General features: G+C 44.7%; 1 protein-coding gene across 1 annotated transcript; it reads right to left on the bottom strand.

Moving 5' to 3' along the window:
• Positions 1–2352: 2352 nt before the first annotated feature.
• LOC125891609 (chitinase-3-like protein 2) lies at positions 2353–17093 on the bottom strand. The gene is made up of 12 exons (XM_049580988.1): positions 17069–17093; positions 13148–13174; positions 12790–12994; positions 12645–12701; positions 11289–11454; positions 11041–11165; positions 10826–10949; positions 10556–10738; positions 10299–10415; positions 10037–10169; positions 9581–9910; positions 2353–2564 (listed from the first exon to the last, which is right to left on the bottom strand). The coding sequence occupies exons 1-12, from the start codon at positions 17091–17093 to the stop codon at positions 2353–2355; spliced, it is 1704 nt and encodes a 567-aa protein (XP_049436945.1).
• Positions 17094–18791: the final 1698 nt, after the last annotated feature.

Genomic DNA, 18791 nt, shown 5'->3' with positions numbered 1-18791 from the left:
AGAGGGGCTACAGCACCTCAAGTTTTTACATAGAGCACACATTTGAAAATTATATTTAAAAAAAGCTCAAATGAGATTTGTTCAGTGTGAAGAACACTGGTAATGACATATCCAGAGGGCTTGTTTGTACAAAGACTTTAGCGCAGAGGTCGTCAACATTTTTCAGGCCAGGGACCTCTTAGCTCATAGAGAGATGGAGCAGGGACCCCCTACTACATGTATTGTTTAAAACTGAGTTGCACTTAAGATAATTCTCTGATTATTTTTGGTTCATCTGGTTTTTGTGTTTACCTGAAGCTGCAAAGTTGGCAGCAGTTGTAGCATGGTTAGGTGTATAAACCTCCCCCTCCCCCTCTGGACTTGAGCCAGTGGTTTCGGAGGTTGACGGTGTGTTAGAGTCTCTTGTCTGAAAAGTTACAATATGATTCATTGTGGCTCATTAGAATGTTTGTACACACACTGGTAAATGTATTTCAATAGTATGCAAATATTCGTAGTGATTTAGCATTACCTAGCTCACATGTTTGTACAAGGATTGATGAGTAACAGTTGGCCTGTTATTAATGTTGTGTACTGTAATTTTTTTTTCTTCTTTTTTTTTTTTAAATGAACAGGCCAATTTACCTCACACCCCCTAATAATACGTTAATAATACATATCAGTGATTCTGAGGACCCTCTATGGGTCAAGCTCCCACAACAAGGACCCCCTTTTTAAGAAGGCTTCAGTGGTTTAATTAATGTTCTCCAGCCTGCCCCAAAACATATAACACATTGGGGAAAAAAAGATTATAGCATGCACACATATCTTGGCTGCATCCACAGAAAGATAATTTCTTATTCCTCTTGAACAATAACTGTATAATAAGAGCTTTATGTATAGAACCAACCTTTTGCCCAGTTCATTCACCTTCGATAAAAAGCCATTATCCTACAAGAACAGCACAAGGAAAATGAATGACGGAAACATCTTTTCTTCTTAGATAAAGGGCTCTAGACAGCGACCAAAATGGTCACATTGATTTAAGTGCGTGATGCAGACTGGAGTCTCTACGAACAGTGACTAAGTGACAGCGGAGTCATCATAACACGGCTTAAATGTGCATCAGGGAGCGTGCTTTCATGTGGCAGCTATACATTTTAAAGGTGATTAATATGTAGCTGCAAATACTTAGATGTCACTCAGAATATGGTCTAATAACAATTCTTCAACTTAGCTAGATTTACTCTGCTGCACTGCAAATCAACGATGACTCAAACTTGCGTACGTAAGCTGAGACCTGACATGAGATTTGATCGTAGCCTCTGCCGATGTCCACATTGATTAATGCCGAGCTTTCCGTGGAAATGACCGTACGCCCAGTTTTCTGTCATATGTTTTTTTAATAAATGAGGGGCTGGGTGTTTTTGCAACTTCAGTGTAGAGGATTAGGATGTTTATTACAATTTCAGTAATGTGCTACCTTACATTCAACACATTACTCCGCTATGTTGCATTCGTCTTTGCTGTCGCTGGCACACCAGCCTTAAGTGTTGACAGGCTATCAGTGAGGCTACAGAGTGAGGCGGACAGAGAGAGGCAATGGCATTAGAGCCAAAATAGCCAATTTTTTAGTTAACTTTTTTCGGCTATCGTAAAAAAAGAGGGGAAAAAAGGACTTTAAAATGAATAACTACTAAAATGGTGCAACCGATTACTTGCTGGTGCGACCAGCTAGGAAAGTTTGTAGCACCTGTGTCAACAGCGGAGCCCTGGAATACCATGACGACAAAAGTTGTTTTTCCTTTTTCTGCCTGTCCAAAACTTCACACATATAACAGTTTAGCCCTGAAAACATCTACAAAGGAATTTTGAATCACTATCATTGTCACAATCCCTGTCTCTCAGTCCTCTCCTGCCACTCTGCTGCAGTGTTTTTCCACTCCCCCTCCCTCTGCTTCACTCTACCTGCCAGCCACGCCCACCTCATCAGCCCAACTCTGCTCACCTGCCTACACAGCTGCAGCTCATCTACCAGCCCTGCATATAAGCCTCTCCAGCACCTTCACTCACTGCCAGATTGTTCTTTAGCATTATGCGAGACTCTCCAGCGTTCTTCTCCTGCCTGATCTCCCGGTGCCAACTCTGCCTGTCCCCGACCTGCTCTCCTCGTCTGCCTCCCGGTAAACTCACCTGTCTTCTATCCCCGACCTCGTGCTTTGCTTCAGCGTCTCTGGTTTCTGCCTGCTCGTCTGGTCTCGACTCCTCCGCCCGGCCTCGTCTACCCTCCTGCCTGCTCCTCCACGGTGCTTCTGCCTTCGCTGACGGCTCTTCTGGCTACGACCCCCCCCCCCACCGGCTCCCGACCTCGCCTCAGCTCACTCCTCGTCGGCTTCTCAGCACGATCAGCCGGCGCTTCAGCCTACAGAGCGTCTGCCTCGCCACCTTTTGGCTGCCGTAAGCTTCATCTCTTCCCCTCTCTCCGAAAGAGTTTTGAACTGTGTGGAACCGGGGGCTCTGGAGCTTCCCCTCGGTTCCGTGGCTGATCACGGCCGCTTCTCTTTCCCTCATCTGAGCCTCAGAGACTGTGTGAGGGCAACTTGCCCGAAGAACGAACTTTATTCTGTGTTTATTCTGCCTGCTGCATTCCCTGTTTGCTGTGGTGCTAATAAAAGTCATTACCAACTGTTCCTGCGAGCCTGGTACTGCATTTGGGTCCACAAACACACTCGTTTCAATCATAGTGCCACCTACTGGCAACAGAAAGTTACTTTGTTCCTTCTTTGATGTCCCTCTTCTAGCAGGTTAATCAGACCCACCTCAAATTTGCTGATAAAAAGTCCTAAGACCTTGATGATACTCAGAAATTAAGATCTTGAGTTATACAAAGCATACCACCCAGGATGATGTGGTTCCATCAATGAGTGCAAGGGCTTATTGATTTATTGTGGCAGCAATAGCTCTGTCCCTCACTACTCGGCCTGGAAACCTGAGTGTCACTGGTTCAAGTCCCCTCATGGACCAAGTTCGAAGTGGGGACTAGTAGCTGGCGAGGTGACCTTGAGCGAGGCATTGAACCTCAGGGCACCTAACCAAGTGTAGCTCCTTCACTCTGACATCTCTCCATTTATGCATATGTATGGGTCCTGTTTGTGCATGAGTGTGTATTTTGGTCTGTGTGTGTAATGTTGTTTGTTGATCCAACAAAATTTAATCGTGAGGTAAAAACAGTTTAAAAACAACAATGTGCTTCTGACTGTAGTGTTAATTCTCTAAAACTAAGAAGAGAATAAGAATAACTTTATTCATCCCCAAGGGGAAATTCAATTATCTGTCAGCTCATCTATTATATGTCAAAGAATTATAAAGCCTGATGGCTGTTGGTATATAGGATCTTCTGTATCTCTCTGTCCTGCATCGAAGAGAGAGGAGCCGTCCACCACAGTTTTTTTGGTCCATCAAGGTGTTGTGGAGTGGATGATCTGGGTTGTTCATGATGGCCTCGAACATCTTCAGTGCGCATCTCTCCACCACCTCCTCCAGTATTCCAACAGACAGTATTAGCAGAATTTTACATCACATTTATTCACTGATACAAAAAATGACTACTCTATTGAGCTGCTTAGTCTTGGACTTTTTTGTACTTTCATTTAAATTGTTTTTCCATGAGTGCCAGTAAGTCGGATTGTTTTCAAAGTATCTTGTCTTTTATCTCACAAAAACCTGATAGATAAAGAATGACCTATAAAGAACAACGAAACAAAGAACAAAATATGCCACAATTTGGTGAAAAACTCATGGAATCGTATTAGCAATATTTAGTTTTATTTATTTACATGGAGGCATATATAAATATATGCGATATGCAACATCTGTGTCATTATATAGGACAAAATATGCAATGGCTAAACATGAACCAACAAGAACAAGACCATATGGGTTAGATGCACCAATAATTACAGACATGCAGCAACCATATAATAAAGTAACATCAATTAAATATACACAGTACAAGCTGTGTATGGATATATTAAATAATGTAAATGAAATATATTGACAGATATGGATGGCAGGACATTGCCACTCTTAAAGGTATACTACACATGACTTGTCAATTACCGTTTGTATGTATGCTCACCAACAAAAGTGAAAGCCAGCCCCAAATTATCTCTTGTTTGAGATTGATCTTTGTGTGCTTACCTTTTTGCCTAGCAATACTTGACTTTTTTGGTGCCCTGTCTGAGATTTTAGCTTCCCCTTGGATGCATGCAGCTTATTGTCTGGCACTTTGTCACTGCCTTTTTATAAAGTCCCAACCTCACCTGCACACTGTTGGGATACATACCCAACCAGAAATGTCCTACACACAGCAAAATAAGAGAAAAATTAGAAAATGCAGGCAGGGAGCAGTGTCTCAAACACACTGCCACACATTCTAGTGTGTCATAAGTTATGGTTGAGAGGGATTAATTTTGTATGACTGTTTTTTAGGAAAACCCTGCACAGTATACCTTTAACATGGACACACATTTACAAATGGATGAAAGGCTTGGTGTTGTGATATTAATGTGTAGTTTTGTTTGCTATTCAAAAAGAGGTTGAAGTAAAATACATTATTTATTTTTCCAGTGTTTTAGCATTTCAGTGGGGAAGGGGAGCTTACACAAATCCATCTGAAAATGTTAGTACTGTCATTTCATACGTAAATAGTATTTTTTAAAGTTATGGACCTGAGTTTTCTTAGTCATGCCAAAAACAAGAACAAGCATATGTAAAATTAAGCATTTTTTTCAAAAGAACACTCAACATTGATGGATGAGAAGAAAGAATAAATGTAACAACTTTTGACAAATCTCCCATTTGTTGAAAAGAACAAACATCAACACTTATGGACAGTAAAATGATAATTTGCAACTCTCTAGTTAACAACATACGCCGCAAGATTCTTGGAAAGTCAACCCTATTGAGCATTTTTGCCTGATGCCAACCCCAAAGACACAGTTGAAAAAAAAGGTTGGGTCAGTACTGTCAGGAAAGTGCCCAAATTGCTCTCCATTACATGGATCTGTATTAAGTGGAGCTGCAGTTGTGGGAGCTGCAGTTGTGGGAGCTGCAGTTGTGGGAGCTGCTGTTGTAGGAGCTGCAGTTGTGGGAGCTACAGTTGTTGGAGCTGCAGTTGTGGGAGCGGCAGTTGTGGGAGCTGCAGTTGTGGGAGCGGCTGTTGTGGGAGCAGCTGTTGTTGGAGCGGCTGTTGTGGGAGCGGCTGTTGTGGGAGCAGCTGTTGTGGGAGCTGCAGTTGTGGGAGCGGCTGTTGTGGGAGCAGCTGTTGTTGGAGCTGCTGTTGTGGGAGCTGCAGTTGTGGGAGTGGCTGTTGTTTGAGCAGCTGTTGTGGGAACGGCTGTTGTGGGAGCGGCTGTTGTGGGAGCGGCAGTTGTGGGAGCAGCTGTTGTGGGAGCGGCTGTTGTGGGAGCAGCTGTTGTTGGAGCGGCAGTTGTGGGAGCGGCTGTTGTGGGAGCTGCAGTTGTGGGAGCTGCAGTTGTGGGAGCTGCTGTTGTGGGAACTACAGTTGTGGGAGCTGCAGTTGTGGGCACGACAGTCGTGGGAGCGGCTGTTGTTGGAGAGGCTGTTGTGGGAGCTGCTGTTGTTGGAGAGGCTGTTGTGGGAGCTGCAGTTGTTGGAGCTGCTGTTGTTGGAGCTGCTGTTGTGGGAGCAGCTGTTGTGGGAGCTGCTGTTGTGGGAGCTGCAGTTGTTGGAGCTGCTGTTGTTGGAGCTGCTGTTGTGGGAGCTGCTGTTGTGGGAGCTGCAGTTGTTGGAGCTGCTGTTGTTGGAGCTGCTGTTGTGGGAGCTGCAGTTGTTGGAGCTGCTGTTGTGGGAGCAGCTGTTGTGGGAGCTGCTGTTGTGGGAGTGGCTGTTGTGGGAGCAGCTGTTGTGGGAGCTGCTGTTGTGGGAGCGGCTGTTGTGGGAGCTTCCGTTGTGGGAGTGGCTGTTGTGGGAGCAGCTGTTGTGGGAGCTTCAGTTGTGGGAGCGGCTGTTGTGGGAGCAGCAGTTGTGGGAGCTTCAGTTGTGGGAGCGGCTGTTGTGGGAGCAGCTGTTGTGGGAGCTTCAGTTGTGGGAGCAGCAGTTGTGGGAGCTGCAGTTGTGGGAACGGCTGTTGTTTGAGCGGCTGTTGTGGGAGCAGCTGTTGTGGGAACGGCTGTTGTGGGAGCGGCAGTTGTGGGAGCTGCAGTTGTGGGAGCGGCTGTTGTGGGAGCAGCTGTTGTTGGAGCGGCTGTTGTCGGAGCGGCAGTTGTGGGAGCTGCAGTTGTGGGAGCTGCTGTTGTGGGAGCGGCTGTTGTGGGAGCTGCAGTTGTGGGAGCTGCTGTTGTGGGAGCTGCAGTTGTGGGCACGACAGTCGTGGGAGTGGCTGTTGTTGGAGAGGCTGTTGTGGGAGCTGCTGTTGTTGGAGCTGCTGTTGTGGGAGCTGCAGTTGTTGGAGCTGCTGTTGTTGGAGCTGCTGTTGTGGGAGCGGCTGTTGTGGGAGCTGCAGTTGTTGGAGCTGCTGTTGTTGGAGCTGCTGTTGTGGGAGCTGCAGTTGTTGGAGCTGCTGTTGTTGGAGCTGCTGTTGTGGGAGCTGCTGTTGTGGGAGTGGTGGTTGTGGGAGCTGCAGTTGTGGGAGCAGCTGTTGTGGGAGCGGCTGTTGTGGGAGCTGCTGTTGTGGGAGCGGCTGTTGTGGGAGCGGCTGTTGTGGGAGCTGCAGTTGTGGGAGCGGCTGTTGTTTGAGCAGCTGTTGTGGGAGCAGCTGTTGTGGGAGCGGCTGTTGTGGGAGCTGCAGTTGTGGGAGCGGCTGTTGTTTGAGCAGCTGTTGTGGGAGCAGCTGTTGTGGGAGCTGCTGTTGTGGGAGCGGCTGTTGTGGGAGCTGCAGTTGTGGGAGCGGCTGTTGTTTGAGCAGCTGTTGTGGGAGCAGCTGTTGTTGGAGCTGCTGTTGTTGGAGCTGCTGTTGTGGGAGCTGCAGTTGTTGGAGCTGCTGTTGTGGGAGCTGCTGTTGTGGGAGCTGCTGTTGTTGGAGCTGCTGTTGTGGGAGCTGCAGTTGTTGGAGCTGCTGTTGTGGGAGCTGTTGTGGGAGCTGCAGTTGTTGGAGCTGCTGTTGTGGGAGCTGCTGTTGTTGGAGCTGCTGTTGTTGGAGCTGCTGTTGTTGGAGCGGCGGTTGTGGGAGCGGCGGTTGTGGGAGCTGCAGTTGTGGGAGCGGCTGTTGTGGGAGCTGCTGTTGTGGGAGCTGCTGTTGTGGGAGCGGCTGTTGTGGGAGCTGCAGTTGTGGGAGCTGCTGTTGTTGGAGCAGCTGTTGTGGGAGCGGTTGTTGTTGGAGAGGCTGTTGTGGGAGCCACAGTTGTGGCAGCGGCTGTTGTGGGAGCTGCTGTTGTTGGAGCTGCTGTTGTTCGAGCTGCTGTTGTTGGAGCTTCCGTTGTGGGAGCGGCGGTTGTGGGAGCGGCGGTTGTGGGAGCTGCAGTTGTGGGAGCAGCTGTTGTGGGAGCGGCTGTTGTGGGAGCTGCTGTTGTGGGAGCTGCTGTTGTGGGAGCGACTGTTGTGGGAGCTGCAGTTGTGGGAGCTGCTGTTGTTGGAGCAGCTGTTGTGGGAGCGGTTGTTGTTGGAGAGGCTGTTGTGGGAGCCACAGTTGTGGCAGCGGCTGTTGTGGGAGCTGCAGTTGTGGGAGCCACAGTTGTGGCGGCGGCTGTTGTGGGAGCAGCTGTTGTGGGAGCGGCTGTTGTTGGAGCTGCAGTTGTGGGAGCGGCTGTTGTGGGAGCGGCGGTTGTGGGAGCGGCGGTTGTGGGAGCTGCTGTTGTGGGAGCTGCTGTTGTGGGAGCGACTGTTGTGGGAGCTGCAGTTGTGGGAGCTGCAGTTGTGGGAGCTGCTGTTGTGGGAGCTGCTGTTGTGGGAGCGGCTGTTGTGGGAGCTGCAGCTGTGGGAGCTGCAGTTGTGGGAGCTGCAGCTGTGGGAGCTGCTGTTGTGGGAGCGGCTGTTGTGGGAGCGGCTGTTGTGGGAGCTGCAGCTGTGGGAGCTGCAGTTGTGGGAGCTGCTGTTGTTGGAGCAGCGGTTGTGGGAGCTGCAGTTATGGGAGCTGCATTTGTGGGAGTGGCTGTTGTGGGAGCTGCAGCTGTGGGAGCTGCAGTTGTGGGAGCTGCAGCTGTGGGAGCTGCAGTTGTGGGAGCTGCTGTTGTTGGAACTGCTGTTGTGGGAGCGGCAGTTGTGGGAGCTGCATTTGTGGGAGCGGCTGTTGTGGGAGCTGCTGTTGTGGGAGCGGCTGTTGTGGGAGCTGCTGTTGTGGGAGCGGCTGTTGTGGGAGCGGCTGTTGTGGGAGCTGCTGTTGTGGGAACTGCTGTTGTGGGAGCGGCAGTTATGGGAGCTGCATTTGTGGGAGCGGCTGTTGTGGGAGCTGCTGTTGTGGGAGCGGCTGTTGTGGGAGCAGCTGTTGTGGGAGCTGCAGTTGTGGGAGTGGCTGTTGTGGGAGCAGCGTTTGTTGGAGCAGCTGTTGTTGGAGCGGCTGTTGTGGGAGCTGCTGTTGTTGGAGCGGCGGTTGTTGGAGCTGCTGTTGTCGGAACTGTTGTGGTAGCTGCAGTAGTGGGAGCAGCTGTTGTGGGAACTGCTGTTGTGGGAACTGCTGTTGTGGGAGCAGCAGTTGTGGGAGCTGCAGCTGTTGGAGCTGCAGTTGTGGTAGCTGCTGTTGTTGGCGCGGCGGTTGTTGGAGCTGCTGTTGTGGGAGCAGCTGTTGTTGGAGTGGCTGTTGTGGGAGCTGCAGTTGTGGGAGCTGCAGCTGTTGGAGCTGCAGTTGTGGGAGCTGCAGTTGTGGGAGCTGCAGTTGTGGGAGCAGCTGTTGTGGGAGCGGCTGTTGTGGGAGCTGCTGTTGTGGGAGCGGCTGTTGTGGGAGCGGCAGTTGTTGGAGTGGCTGTTGTGGGAGCAGCGTTTGTTGGAGCAGCTGTTGTTGGAGCGGCTATTGTGGGAGCAGCTGTTGTTGGAGCGGCTGTTGTGGGAGCAGCGGTTGTGGGAGCTGCAGTTGTGGGAGCAGCTGTTGTGGGAGCGGCTGTTGTGGGAGCTGCTGTTGTGGGAGCTGCAGTTGTGGGAGTGGCTGTTGTGGGAGCAGCGTTTGTTGGAGCAGCTGTTGTTGGAGCGGCTGTTGTGGGAGCGGCTGTTGTTGGAGCTGCTGTTGTGGGAACTGTTGTGGGAGCAGCTGTTGTGGGAGCTTCAGTTGTGGGAGCAGCAGTTGTGGGAGCTGTAGTTGTGGGAGTGGCTGTTGTGGGAGCTGCTGTTGTTGGTGCGGCGGTTGTTGGAGCTGCTGTTGTGGGAACTGTTGTGGGAGCTGCAGTAGTGGGAGCGGCTGTTGTAGGAGCTGCAGTCGTGGGAGCAGCTGTTGTGGGAACTGCTGTTGTGGGAACTGTTGTGGGAGCAGCTGTTGTGGGAACTGCTGTTGTTGGAGCTGCTGTTGTGGGAACTGTTGTGGGAGTAGCTGTTGTGGGAACTGTTGTGGGTGCTGCTGTTGTGGGAGCGGCTGTTGTGGGAGCAGCTGTTGTGGGAACTGTTGTGGGTGCTGCTGTTGTGGGAGCTGCTGTTGTTGGAGTGGCGGTTGTGGGACTGGCTGTTGTGGGAGTGGCGGTTGTGAGAGCTGCCGTTGTGGGAGTGGCGTTTGTGGGAGCTGGTGTTGTGGGAGTGGCGGTTATGGAAGTGGCTGTTATGGGAGTGACTGTTGTTGGAGCAGCTGTTGCGGGGTTGGCAGTTATGGGAGTTGCTGTTGTTGGAGTCGTTGTATTCGGGGAAATTGTTGTGGTGGTGACAGAGGATTTTGTGGATGTAGGTGTAGGAGTGGAAATTTTTATGGTTTTTGTCGTAGTTTGATTTTTCGTTGGTTTTGTGGTAGCTGGAGTTGCAATAGTTGTGATATTAGTAGTACTAAGGCCAGGAAAACCTAAAAGAATAAGAGTCGGATTATGTGTAAATTGTTGCATTAGTTCTGATAGCACTAAGTCAAATACACACTTTAAACCTCCATCTCATGACAGAATAGGATAGAAATGTTTTAAATTTTAGTTACCTGGAACTAGCAGAGCATGCAGGTGGCTGATGAGGGGGCATTTGCCTGTTTTACAGAACTGTCCACTTTTGTCATCCAGGTCCAGAGACCAGATAAAGGCTCCTCCAAAGTTGTTAGCTTTCAGGTAATTGACCTGAGAGGACAATGAACAAAACACTTCAACAGCTTAAGCATTGTTGATAAAATATTTGTTTAACTGATCTCTGTACAACCAGTCTTTTTCAAATAATTAAGCAACAGTTTGAATTAAACTGATGATTACCTTGGTATTCAGGCTGTCATTGTTGTCAAATCCAACCCACTGGTTTTCCGCTATGGCAAATGGAACTTTCTGATCGGTTATCAACCGGGGTGTAACCCCCTCAAGATAAAGGCAAATCTGAAAAGAAAGGTCAAATTTCACATGTAGATCTAATGTATTCATTCAAACAATAATTTTCACTCTAAATACAGTAGAAGTCGTCAGCCTGTCACAAGGCTACTGATGTAATTAATATCATTCATAGCTTGCAGTTTTACCTCATAAGAGGCCCAGAGTCCTTCTTCACCGGTATAGCAGCCTTCCTCACCAGGACCATTGGCTGGTGCTCCAACATTACTGGATGCAGAGGAGAGGTTAAATGCTCGCCCGTATGCTGCTAACCCCATGTTTATCTTTTCTGGTGGTGCTCCCTGGTCCCGCCAGTACCGCATGGCAAAGTCCTGCAATGTGGAGAAAAATGAACAATTATAGTGAGTGGTCATCTCCAAAGGCTTTTAGGCTTTTACAATATGAATCCCTGTACTTACAGTGTTAAAGTAGGTTTTGTTTCCAGTGTCCTGGGATCCCTGATATAAGGGGCTGTGATGTCCTGTGACACTTTCCCAGGGGCCGTGAAAGTCAAATGTCAGCACATTAATGAAGTCCAGGTGCCTGAATAAATGCAGAGGAGACCACATTCACCAAAACATGACTGCAGCTAATCACGGGTATAATGTCAAGAATCATATTAAGGAAGTTTTACGTTGCAATCTGTGGGACTTCATAACTGGCATCGATGATTGCTTTCTCAGCAGAGACACTGGAAGTGATGAATAATCTGTCACGGTTTGCCGCTGTTCCCTCAGCCACAAAGGCCTCTTTTAGCTCCTATACAACACAGAAGCACAGTTTCACTTAAATATAAAATCTAACAATTTTATACATGTAATACTGGTCTACAGTTGGTTTATTTGACAGTGTCTGTCCCAGAAGATACATTCATCATCTCACCTTGCACAGTAATGTGAATCTTTGCTTGTCTTGTGGTTGGCTTCCAGCTCTTCCAGGGTACCTCCAATCAAGGTTTAGGCCATCAAAACCATTTGCTCTCAGAAGTGTGATAGCAGACTGGATGAACTGTGCTCTATTATGTTGTGTTGCCACCATTGAACTGAATCTAGTAAACATTTGAACAAAACAGTGTTTTGAAGAAGACACCCCACACACTACATTATTGCTTTGATAGGCATTTAATTTTGCCGTTATTAGGTAAGAATCCAATAAATTCTGAGCATATTGTAATTCAAGTGGTCCAAGAGACAGGTATATTTCTGTACATCCCCTGGGTTTTGTTCTCAGGCTTTAGCAGATCTAGCCAATCACAGGTCAGCCCCAGCCCTACTTTGCCCTGACACTAAGAAGGCCCAAATGATTTATTTATTTATGTAACTTACTTTTGTATGTTAAGGTCAAACCACCAATGACAACAGGGTTTTATGAGCAGTGGATTTCTATTAACATAAAAGTTTAGGAATGATTATTAAACAAAGAAAATTATGCACCGTTTCCATCATGTTATAGGCTGAAGCACTGACATTTACTTGAGGTAATGAAATAAAGGCCTGATAGCGTTGGTATGTCAGTTGCTCTGCTGGGAGCATTCCAGCTCATGTTGCTGTGTTAATGTCAGAAATAGTTTAGATCAGAAAAGGCCAACATGTTGCTACTACTACTCTTTGCACTAGGGCTGTCCCAAACGATTATTTTTCTAACGATTAATCTAGTGATTTTTTTTTCAAGTAATCGACTATTTTTTCATTATTTGATTAATGAGGCAATTTAAACAATATGAACATTTCTTATTAACATTAAAATTTATTGAAACATCAGTGTTTCCCCTACCATTATATTAGCTAAAAAGCCTTATGTTATTTATCTTATGTCATTTCTGTCTCTACATAGTCGCACGTTTACAATTCTCCTCTGCTCTCTGTAAAGCGCACGGCTGAGTTCGGCCCCGATGCGTGCACAAACAGACACAAACACACACACACACACACACACACACACACACACACACACACAGAGGTGAGTGGCTGCATTTTCCGACCCGAGTGAGACAATTATAACCGAGCCTGGCCCGAACCTGCAGCACAGCACTGTGTACACAGTAAATCGAGCGGAGCCTGTGTTGCATTCAGGCGTTGTCATGTAAATAACAAATCCCAGCACTTGAGTTTGACCGATGCGTCAATGCGAATAATTCGCGTCGACATATTTACGTAGTCGTCGACGTTGTCAACGCGTTGCCCCAGCCCTACTTTGCCCTGACACTAAAAGGCCCAAATGATTTTCGTTGTAACTTACTTTTGTATGTTAAAGGTCAAGCCACCAACTGCCAACAGGGTTTTGAGCAGTGGATTTCTGTGGGAGCATAAAAGTTTAGGAATGATTATTAAACAAAAGAAAATTCTGCACCGTTTCCACAGTTGTTATAGGCTGAAGCACTGACCTGGTTTTGAGTCCATTAAAGGCCTGATAGCGTTGTATGTCAGTTGCTCTGCTGGGGACCAGCTCATGTTGGTTGTTAATGTCAGAAAAGGCGTAGATCAGATGGGTGCACTTGTTTGGATCAATATCTGAAATGGTGAACTTCCCGTACTCCGCTCTGTCTTCAGCCAAGCTGTTATAGTAACACACCAGCCTGGAGGAAGAGGCTGAGACATGCAAGAAAATCATGATGGTTTCAATTTGTTTTTGAAAACATTATTTATATCAAAATCCTTAATTATAAACAACCATTGACATAGGGTCATTTTTCATCTGCTAATTAAGACTGTTGATTATGTTAATGCATGTTATAAACTCACCCAAGCTGGCGATGATCAAACAGAGACCTTCAAAGTGACAGACTGGTCAGTATTTAGGTTAAAATCAGAACTTAATAGGTCGGCTCACCTAAATTACAAAATAAAAAAATAAAAAAGTTTTCTCACTCACATTTAGTGGTCTCTATCATTACACATTAGGGATGGGTGATACCAAACTTTTTAAATTCAATATGATACAGATTCCTTTTGTTGAAATTTAATGATACTCATATATCAATTATTAAATGAGCATGTGATTTTTTAAAAATGTTATTATTATTTTCACAACAGATCGTCAAGCTTAAAGGCGAATCACATGACGCACACTGGCTATTAATAACAAATTATTACAAAAGCATATGAGTACAATGAAATTAAACATGTTTGAACCAATAAATCTAAAAAAATAGTGCAGTATTTTGCAGAAATACTATGATTAGATAATAAATGTTTGTGGACGTCACTCCTTTCAGCTGTGTTTCTTGCTGTATTTTTATCTGCAGGTGAAAAGTAGCACCACGCCACTCTACGTTTCCTTTCTGCCATTCTCTCACATATGATGCATGTTGTGTGATGTGTGTGTGTGTGTGTGTGTGCATAAGGAGTTGGTGGTAGAGTAAAAGAGAGAATGACGGAGTATGCGGTGAGCAGACAAGAGAGAGTAGTTGGAATAATGAGAGTTCATATAGCACTGAAGTTATCAGGTGAATGTGCGGTCGTAGCGGTAATATAATAAAAATCTTCATTTATATAGCGCTTTTCAAAACAAAGTTGCAAAGGGCTTTACATGGTTGATCCCGGATTTAAAACAGTGCAGGATTCAAGCAAATGAAATGAGGCAATTTGAAGAAAATACTAAGAACAATAAAAATAACATATAGATAAAATACCATCGATGAAGCAGATAAGCAAAGTTGGCAACTAAGTGCCCTGTGGATTGCACCGAGGTACAGCTAATTGAATTATTACAGTGATACAAAATAAGACACAAAATTAAAACAATAAAAATAATCAAATGAGACATATATAAAACAAACAGTGTGCTGAAACTATTTAAAGGCTTTTTGAACAGATACGTTTTAAGAAGGATTTTAAAAGATGTCACTTATTCAGCAAGCCTCAGATTCTCAGGCAGGGAGTTCCAGAGCTGAGGGGCCTTGACTGCAAAAGCCCTGTCACATTTAGCTTTGAGCCGGGACTGAGAACAGCCAATGGAGCCCTCCCTGAGGATCTGAGGCTGCGTCCTGGCTCATAGGGGAGAAACATTTTAGCAATGTAGCTGGGGGCTAAGCGATGAAGTACTTTAAAAGTGATCAGTAAAATCTTAAAATCAGTTCTAAAACTGACTGGTAACCAGTAAAGAGAGGATAAAACAGGGCTGCTAAGGTCATGTTTTCCAGTGTTTGTTAGAAGCCGAGCAGCTGCATTTTGCACTAGCTTTTTGGCTTGACCCGTTACACAATGAGTGAAGAAATGAAAGAATGGATGACCTTCTGAAGATCATGTTGAGAGACAAAGGACCTGATTTCAGAGATGCTACTTAATTCATAGAAAGAGGACTGGACAACGCTTGTAATTTGTTTGTCAAATTGAATGCTTTTAACTTTGTCTGTAGGCTACAGCACAATGAAGTAGGAAAAAACGAAGATAAACACAGCTGAAAGAGACAAAAAGAAAAGAATTTAAGTACATAGCCTACTTACTTAATGGCAGAAGCACAAATAAAGCAAAAGTGACCAAATCAACAAAACTGCAAACTTATTAAATCATGCAAGCTAAAACGCGCTGCTTCTGAAATGCCTCCTGCGTGGTATGATTCCATCTGGAGGACGTAACAAAACCAGGTTGCAGCTGTGCCAGGTGGCATTATCCCTCCTGGCTCCCTTTGTCAAGATAGCAGTGAAGATAATAAAAATGGGGACTGATTAATCTCGCATCGTACCTATCGCTGGCAGATCATTATGTAACAACCAGAATTGTTAGATTATTATCAGATTATTGTCAGTATCACGTTAGATGACCTCTCTTTACTGCAAATAAGAGAAGAACGAACACTCAGTATGGACCAGCGTCTCAGAAGATCTAGATCGCTCGGGAGAAATGGGTACCAGGCAGCAAAGATGAAACAAGACTCGGACCCGACAGTTACGGTTGAAAGGTAAAGAAAAAAATAAACATTTATTTTCTCTTCTTCAGTTCTTTTTTTATTTTTCTTTTCTTTTGTAAGTATGAACAGTTTTTATAACATTCACCAGTGAATAGCAAAAACATTCAAGTCTGTACCATGTGCAATATGATAAACAAAATTCACAAAACCGTTTGTAACTGCCACCTTTTCTTTCTTTTAGGTTTAGTTGGGATTCACCTATCAGGTAAGTGCCTAGTTTTTTTTTTGTATTTTCCTATTTTGTTTCCTTGTTGGAATGTATTAGTTCACTGTTGTCAGTCAGGCACTCATTAAGTTAATTATTCATATTTTGTCTTGTTTCAGTTTTGTAAATCCTATTTTATAATGCCTCTGATCCAACAGGTGAGTCCTTTAAATTTCTCACTCCTTTGTTTTAAACCCAAATGAGATACCAAGCAAATAAAAATGTATACAAAAAAACAATACCCCTTAACTCAGCAAATTCACTACTCAATTAATATATCAACTTAACACATCATGTAAACACAAAAAAAGATCAAAGAGCTCAGTTCAGTGAGTTACTGTGCAAGTACATCTATGGCTATCAGTTCAACTCAGACTGTGTTGTTTCAATCGGCTGTTGTAGTGCAGTGTAATAGTGTCCCTTTACTCTGTTTAACTCCTTGTGGTTTGATGTGGGGTAAATGAATGTATTTGTCCTACCACTTCTTGATGAACATCAGCAATTCAAGTTTTTCTTCCTTTCTTTCTAAAGCCAGCCCTTGGGTTTGGCTCGCCACTCCAAGACCAACTACACCTTTCTCCACAAAGGCAAGCCGGGCTGAAGACTTAAGATCTCGTAGAATTACACTCTAACTTGAATACATCAAAGGGAAGGATCCGGAAGGAGGCGGCGGGATGTGGTGGGATGCGGTGGCGGCCTGGCTAAGACTTTTCTTTTAGCAATTAGCGGCAGGATTGTGACTACTACAGGCCTTTTTAGGTCGAAGAATCTGTGTATTCTGTGCTCTTTACTATGTGCTCTCTGCTCTGCACGTTGGTCTCAGTCACTGCTCAGGCAGGAAGAGAGCGCATGCTAAGAATCACACAACCTCATTCATGACATGGGCAGAGCGGTTGCACTAGGGGGAGCTGTTATCACTCTTTTCAAAGACGAGTTATATTTATGAAATGAATCATGAAATATTTATTTATATGTGATTACTGTTCAACTCCTCATACTGCAGATTAATCTTCCCTTAGTTTATGTGTGTTTTAATCTAATTTACAGGGTTCTGGTAACCGGGAATTACAATTACATATCAGGTATAGAATTTATTTTCAGATACTCTGGTTCAAAATAGGCCATGAAGCCACGCTAAAGGCCAAAATGTGGCCTACAACAGACGGTAAGGCTTGTTGTTTCTTGGTGTCAAGAGTTAATGCCTTTTTAAAATAGTCAGTATAACAGGTTTTCAAACAGTGATGGATACCAAAAACCACGAGATGTCCTTGAGCATACAGTCGTAAATGCGCACACAAAAAATGTGATTAATTGGTCCAGTTGTCTGCGAGATTACTTATGGACAGAGAGATAGACACACTCACATGCACACAAAGTCATGCAAGCACACGACCAATGCATGATCTCCACCAGGCTTACACCTTACAGAGATAACAAAACAAGTGTCTGCATGGCTAGATACACTGGAGTTAAGTGAGAAAATGTGTTTTTTTTTTATTTAGGTGAACCGACCCTTTGAGGAGACAATAACTTGAACAGTGTGTCTTACCTGCAGTGAGGATGAGCTTGCACATGTTGTCACTGTGAATAAGCAGAGGAAATAGAACAAATGTTTAATATGAAGCTGAAAAAAACAACTACAGGATTTTCAAACAAATCTACACTCTGTTGTCATTAAACTGTTGCCAAAAAATGTATTTTAAGTCACAAAACGGCACATCTTTTATTCATTTTAGTTCACTACTAAAAGTTTTTGTTCTGTTAAGGTCAGTTTTTTACGTCAATATAAAGTAGGTCTGCATTATTGGTGTCAAATTTTTAAACTGACGAGTTTTTCTGGCAGACTCTGTTGGAAATGTCACTCAGGAAATTATTTTGACTAAAATAAGACTACAAACTTATCATTAATTCTTTATTGAATTTTCTGTCCAACCTGACCTTGTATTGACTAAATATTGGGTATTTCTCTATTAATGAGAAAATACAATCTGTTGCCATACAAAGTGTAGTTCAACGAAATTTCACCATATGACTGGAGATTTCAAACTGTCACGTTGATTTTAGATATGCATCCAGCTCGAGTGAGGCTGTTTTAACCGTAATTAAAGTGTGTCACAGAGGAAACTCTGAAACTACATTTCTTAATGATATAACTTCTATGTAGAGATAATTGACCAAATCAACACCAGGGTAAATCTTGGACACAAAGTAGTATTTAGAAACGGATGTTTGGTAATTCTGTAATGGTAAAACTGACATTAGCAGATACAGGTTACATTTAGGGTGTTTTCGCACTTGGTCCTTTTCAGCCCTCCAAACAGACTCAGAGTGGTGACTCAGCATTTTTGGCACATATGCGAACACTCCAAGAGAACTCAGACCCCTCTGGAGGGAACCGTATGGTCTAAGTTCAGTTCATTTCAAGTCTGCGGTGTAGTTCACTTAACCTGTGCTTTGTGAACACAAAGCGCTCCAGGTTCGCTTTGCTCTTTGCCATTGTATTTAGTCCTCATGATCACATGCTGTTGCACTGGGACGCTTGAAAAAACATACAAAACCATGTCGGCCTGTAACACTTGCAAGGACACAGGATGAGGAGTAATTTGGTCCACAGAAGATTCTGCGTGTCTCCAGATGTGGAATGTAGAATACATGAAACTGCAACAGTCTACAGCACAGAAACACTTAAGGTTTTCCTCCGATTTTAGGTTCATCTGAAAGTGAGGGGCTTCATAACCGCACTGCAGTGTCACGTCAAAGTAAAAATAAAAGTCCTCTTTCAAATGAACTGACAATGTGGACATAAAAAGAACTGAGTCCCTTCTCTGTTGGTCCACTTTTTGGTCCACTTTCAGAGGACTGAGGTCAGTTAATTTAAATTAGGAACAATATGTGAAAACATCCTTACTCGCAGTTAATGGTGGGAAAGACAAACTATCATTAAGTGGCTACAGAATGTTCACCTGAGTATTTTAGCTAGACACAAGTCACAGTTGTAGCTCTGATGTATATTTTGACACCTGTAGCACAAATCAGACACGCCACAATGTGCCACTTTAACAGAACCACGCAACACAGTAAGTAAATAATAAGTAAGTCAATGTAGAGTTTTGTATTGGATTCAGGAGTCATTTTTTGGATGTCTTTACAATTTCACACCCAAAAGACCAGGTATAGCTAACTAGAACATACTTTTTTTTGGAATTCATTTTTTATAATGTTGAGACTGCAGCTTGTTGAGGGCCAGATATTACTGTCATAACAACAGTTTT

Source organism: Epinephelus fuscoguttatus, linkage group LG7 (genome assembly GCF_011397635.1).
Source record: "Epinephelus fuscoguttatus linkage group LG7, E.fuscoguttatus.final_Chr_v1".
Taxonomy (NCBI): domain Eukaryota; kingdom Metazoa; phylum Chordata; class Actinopteri; order Perciformes; family Serranidae; genus Epinephelus; species Epinephelus fuscoguttatus.
The sequence above is the reverse complement of the archived record's forward strand: the minus strand, read 5'-3'. Positions and strand labels throughout refer to the sequence as shown.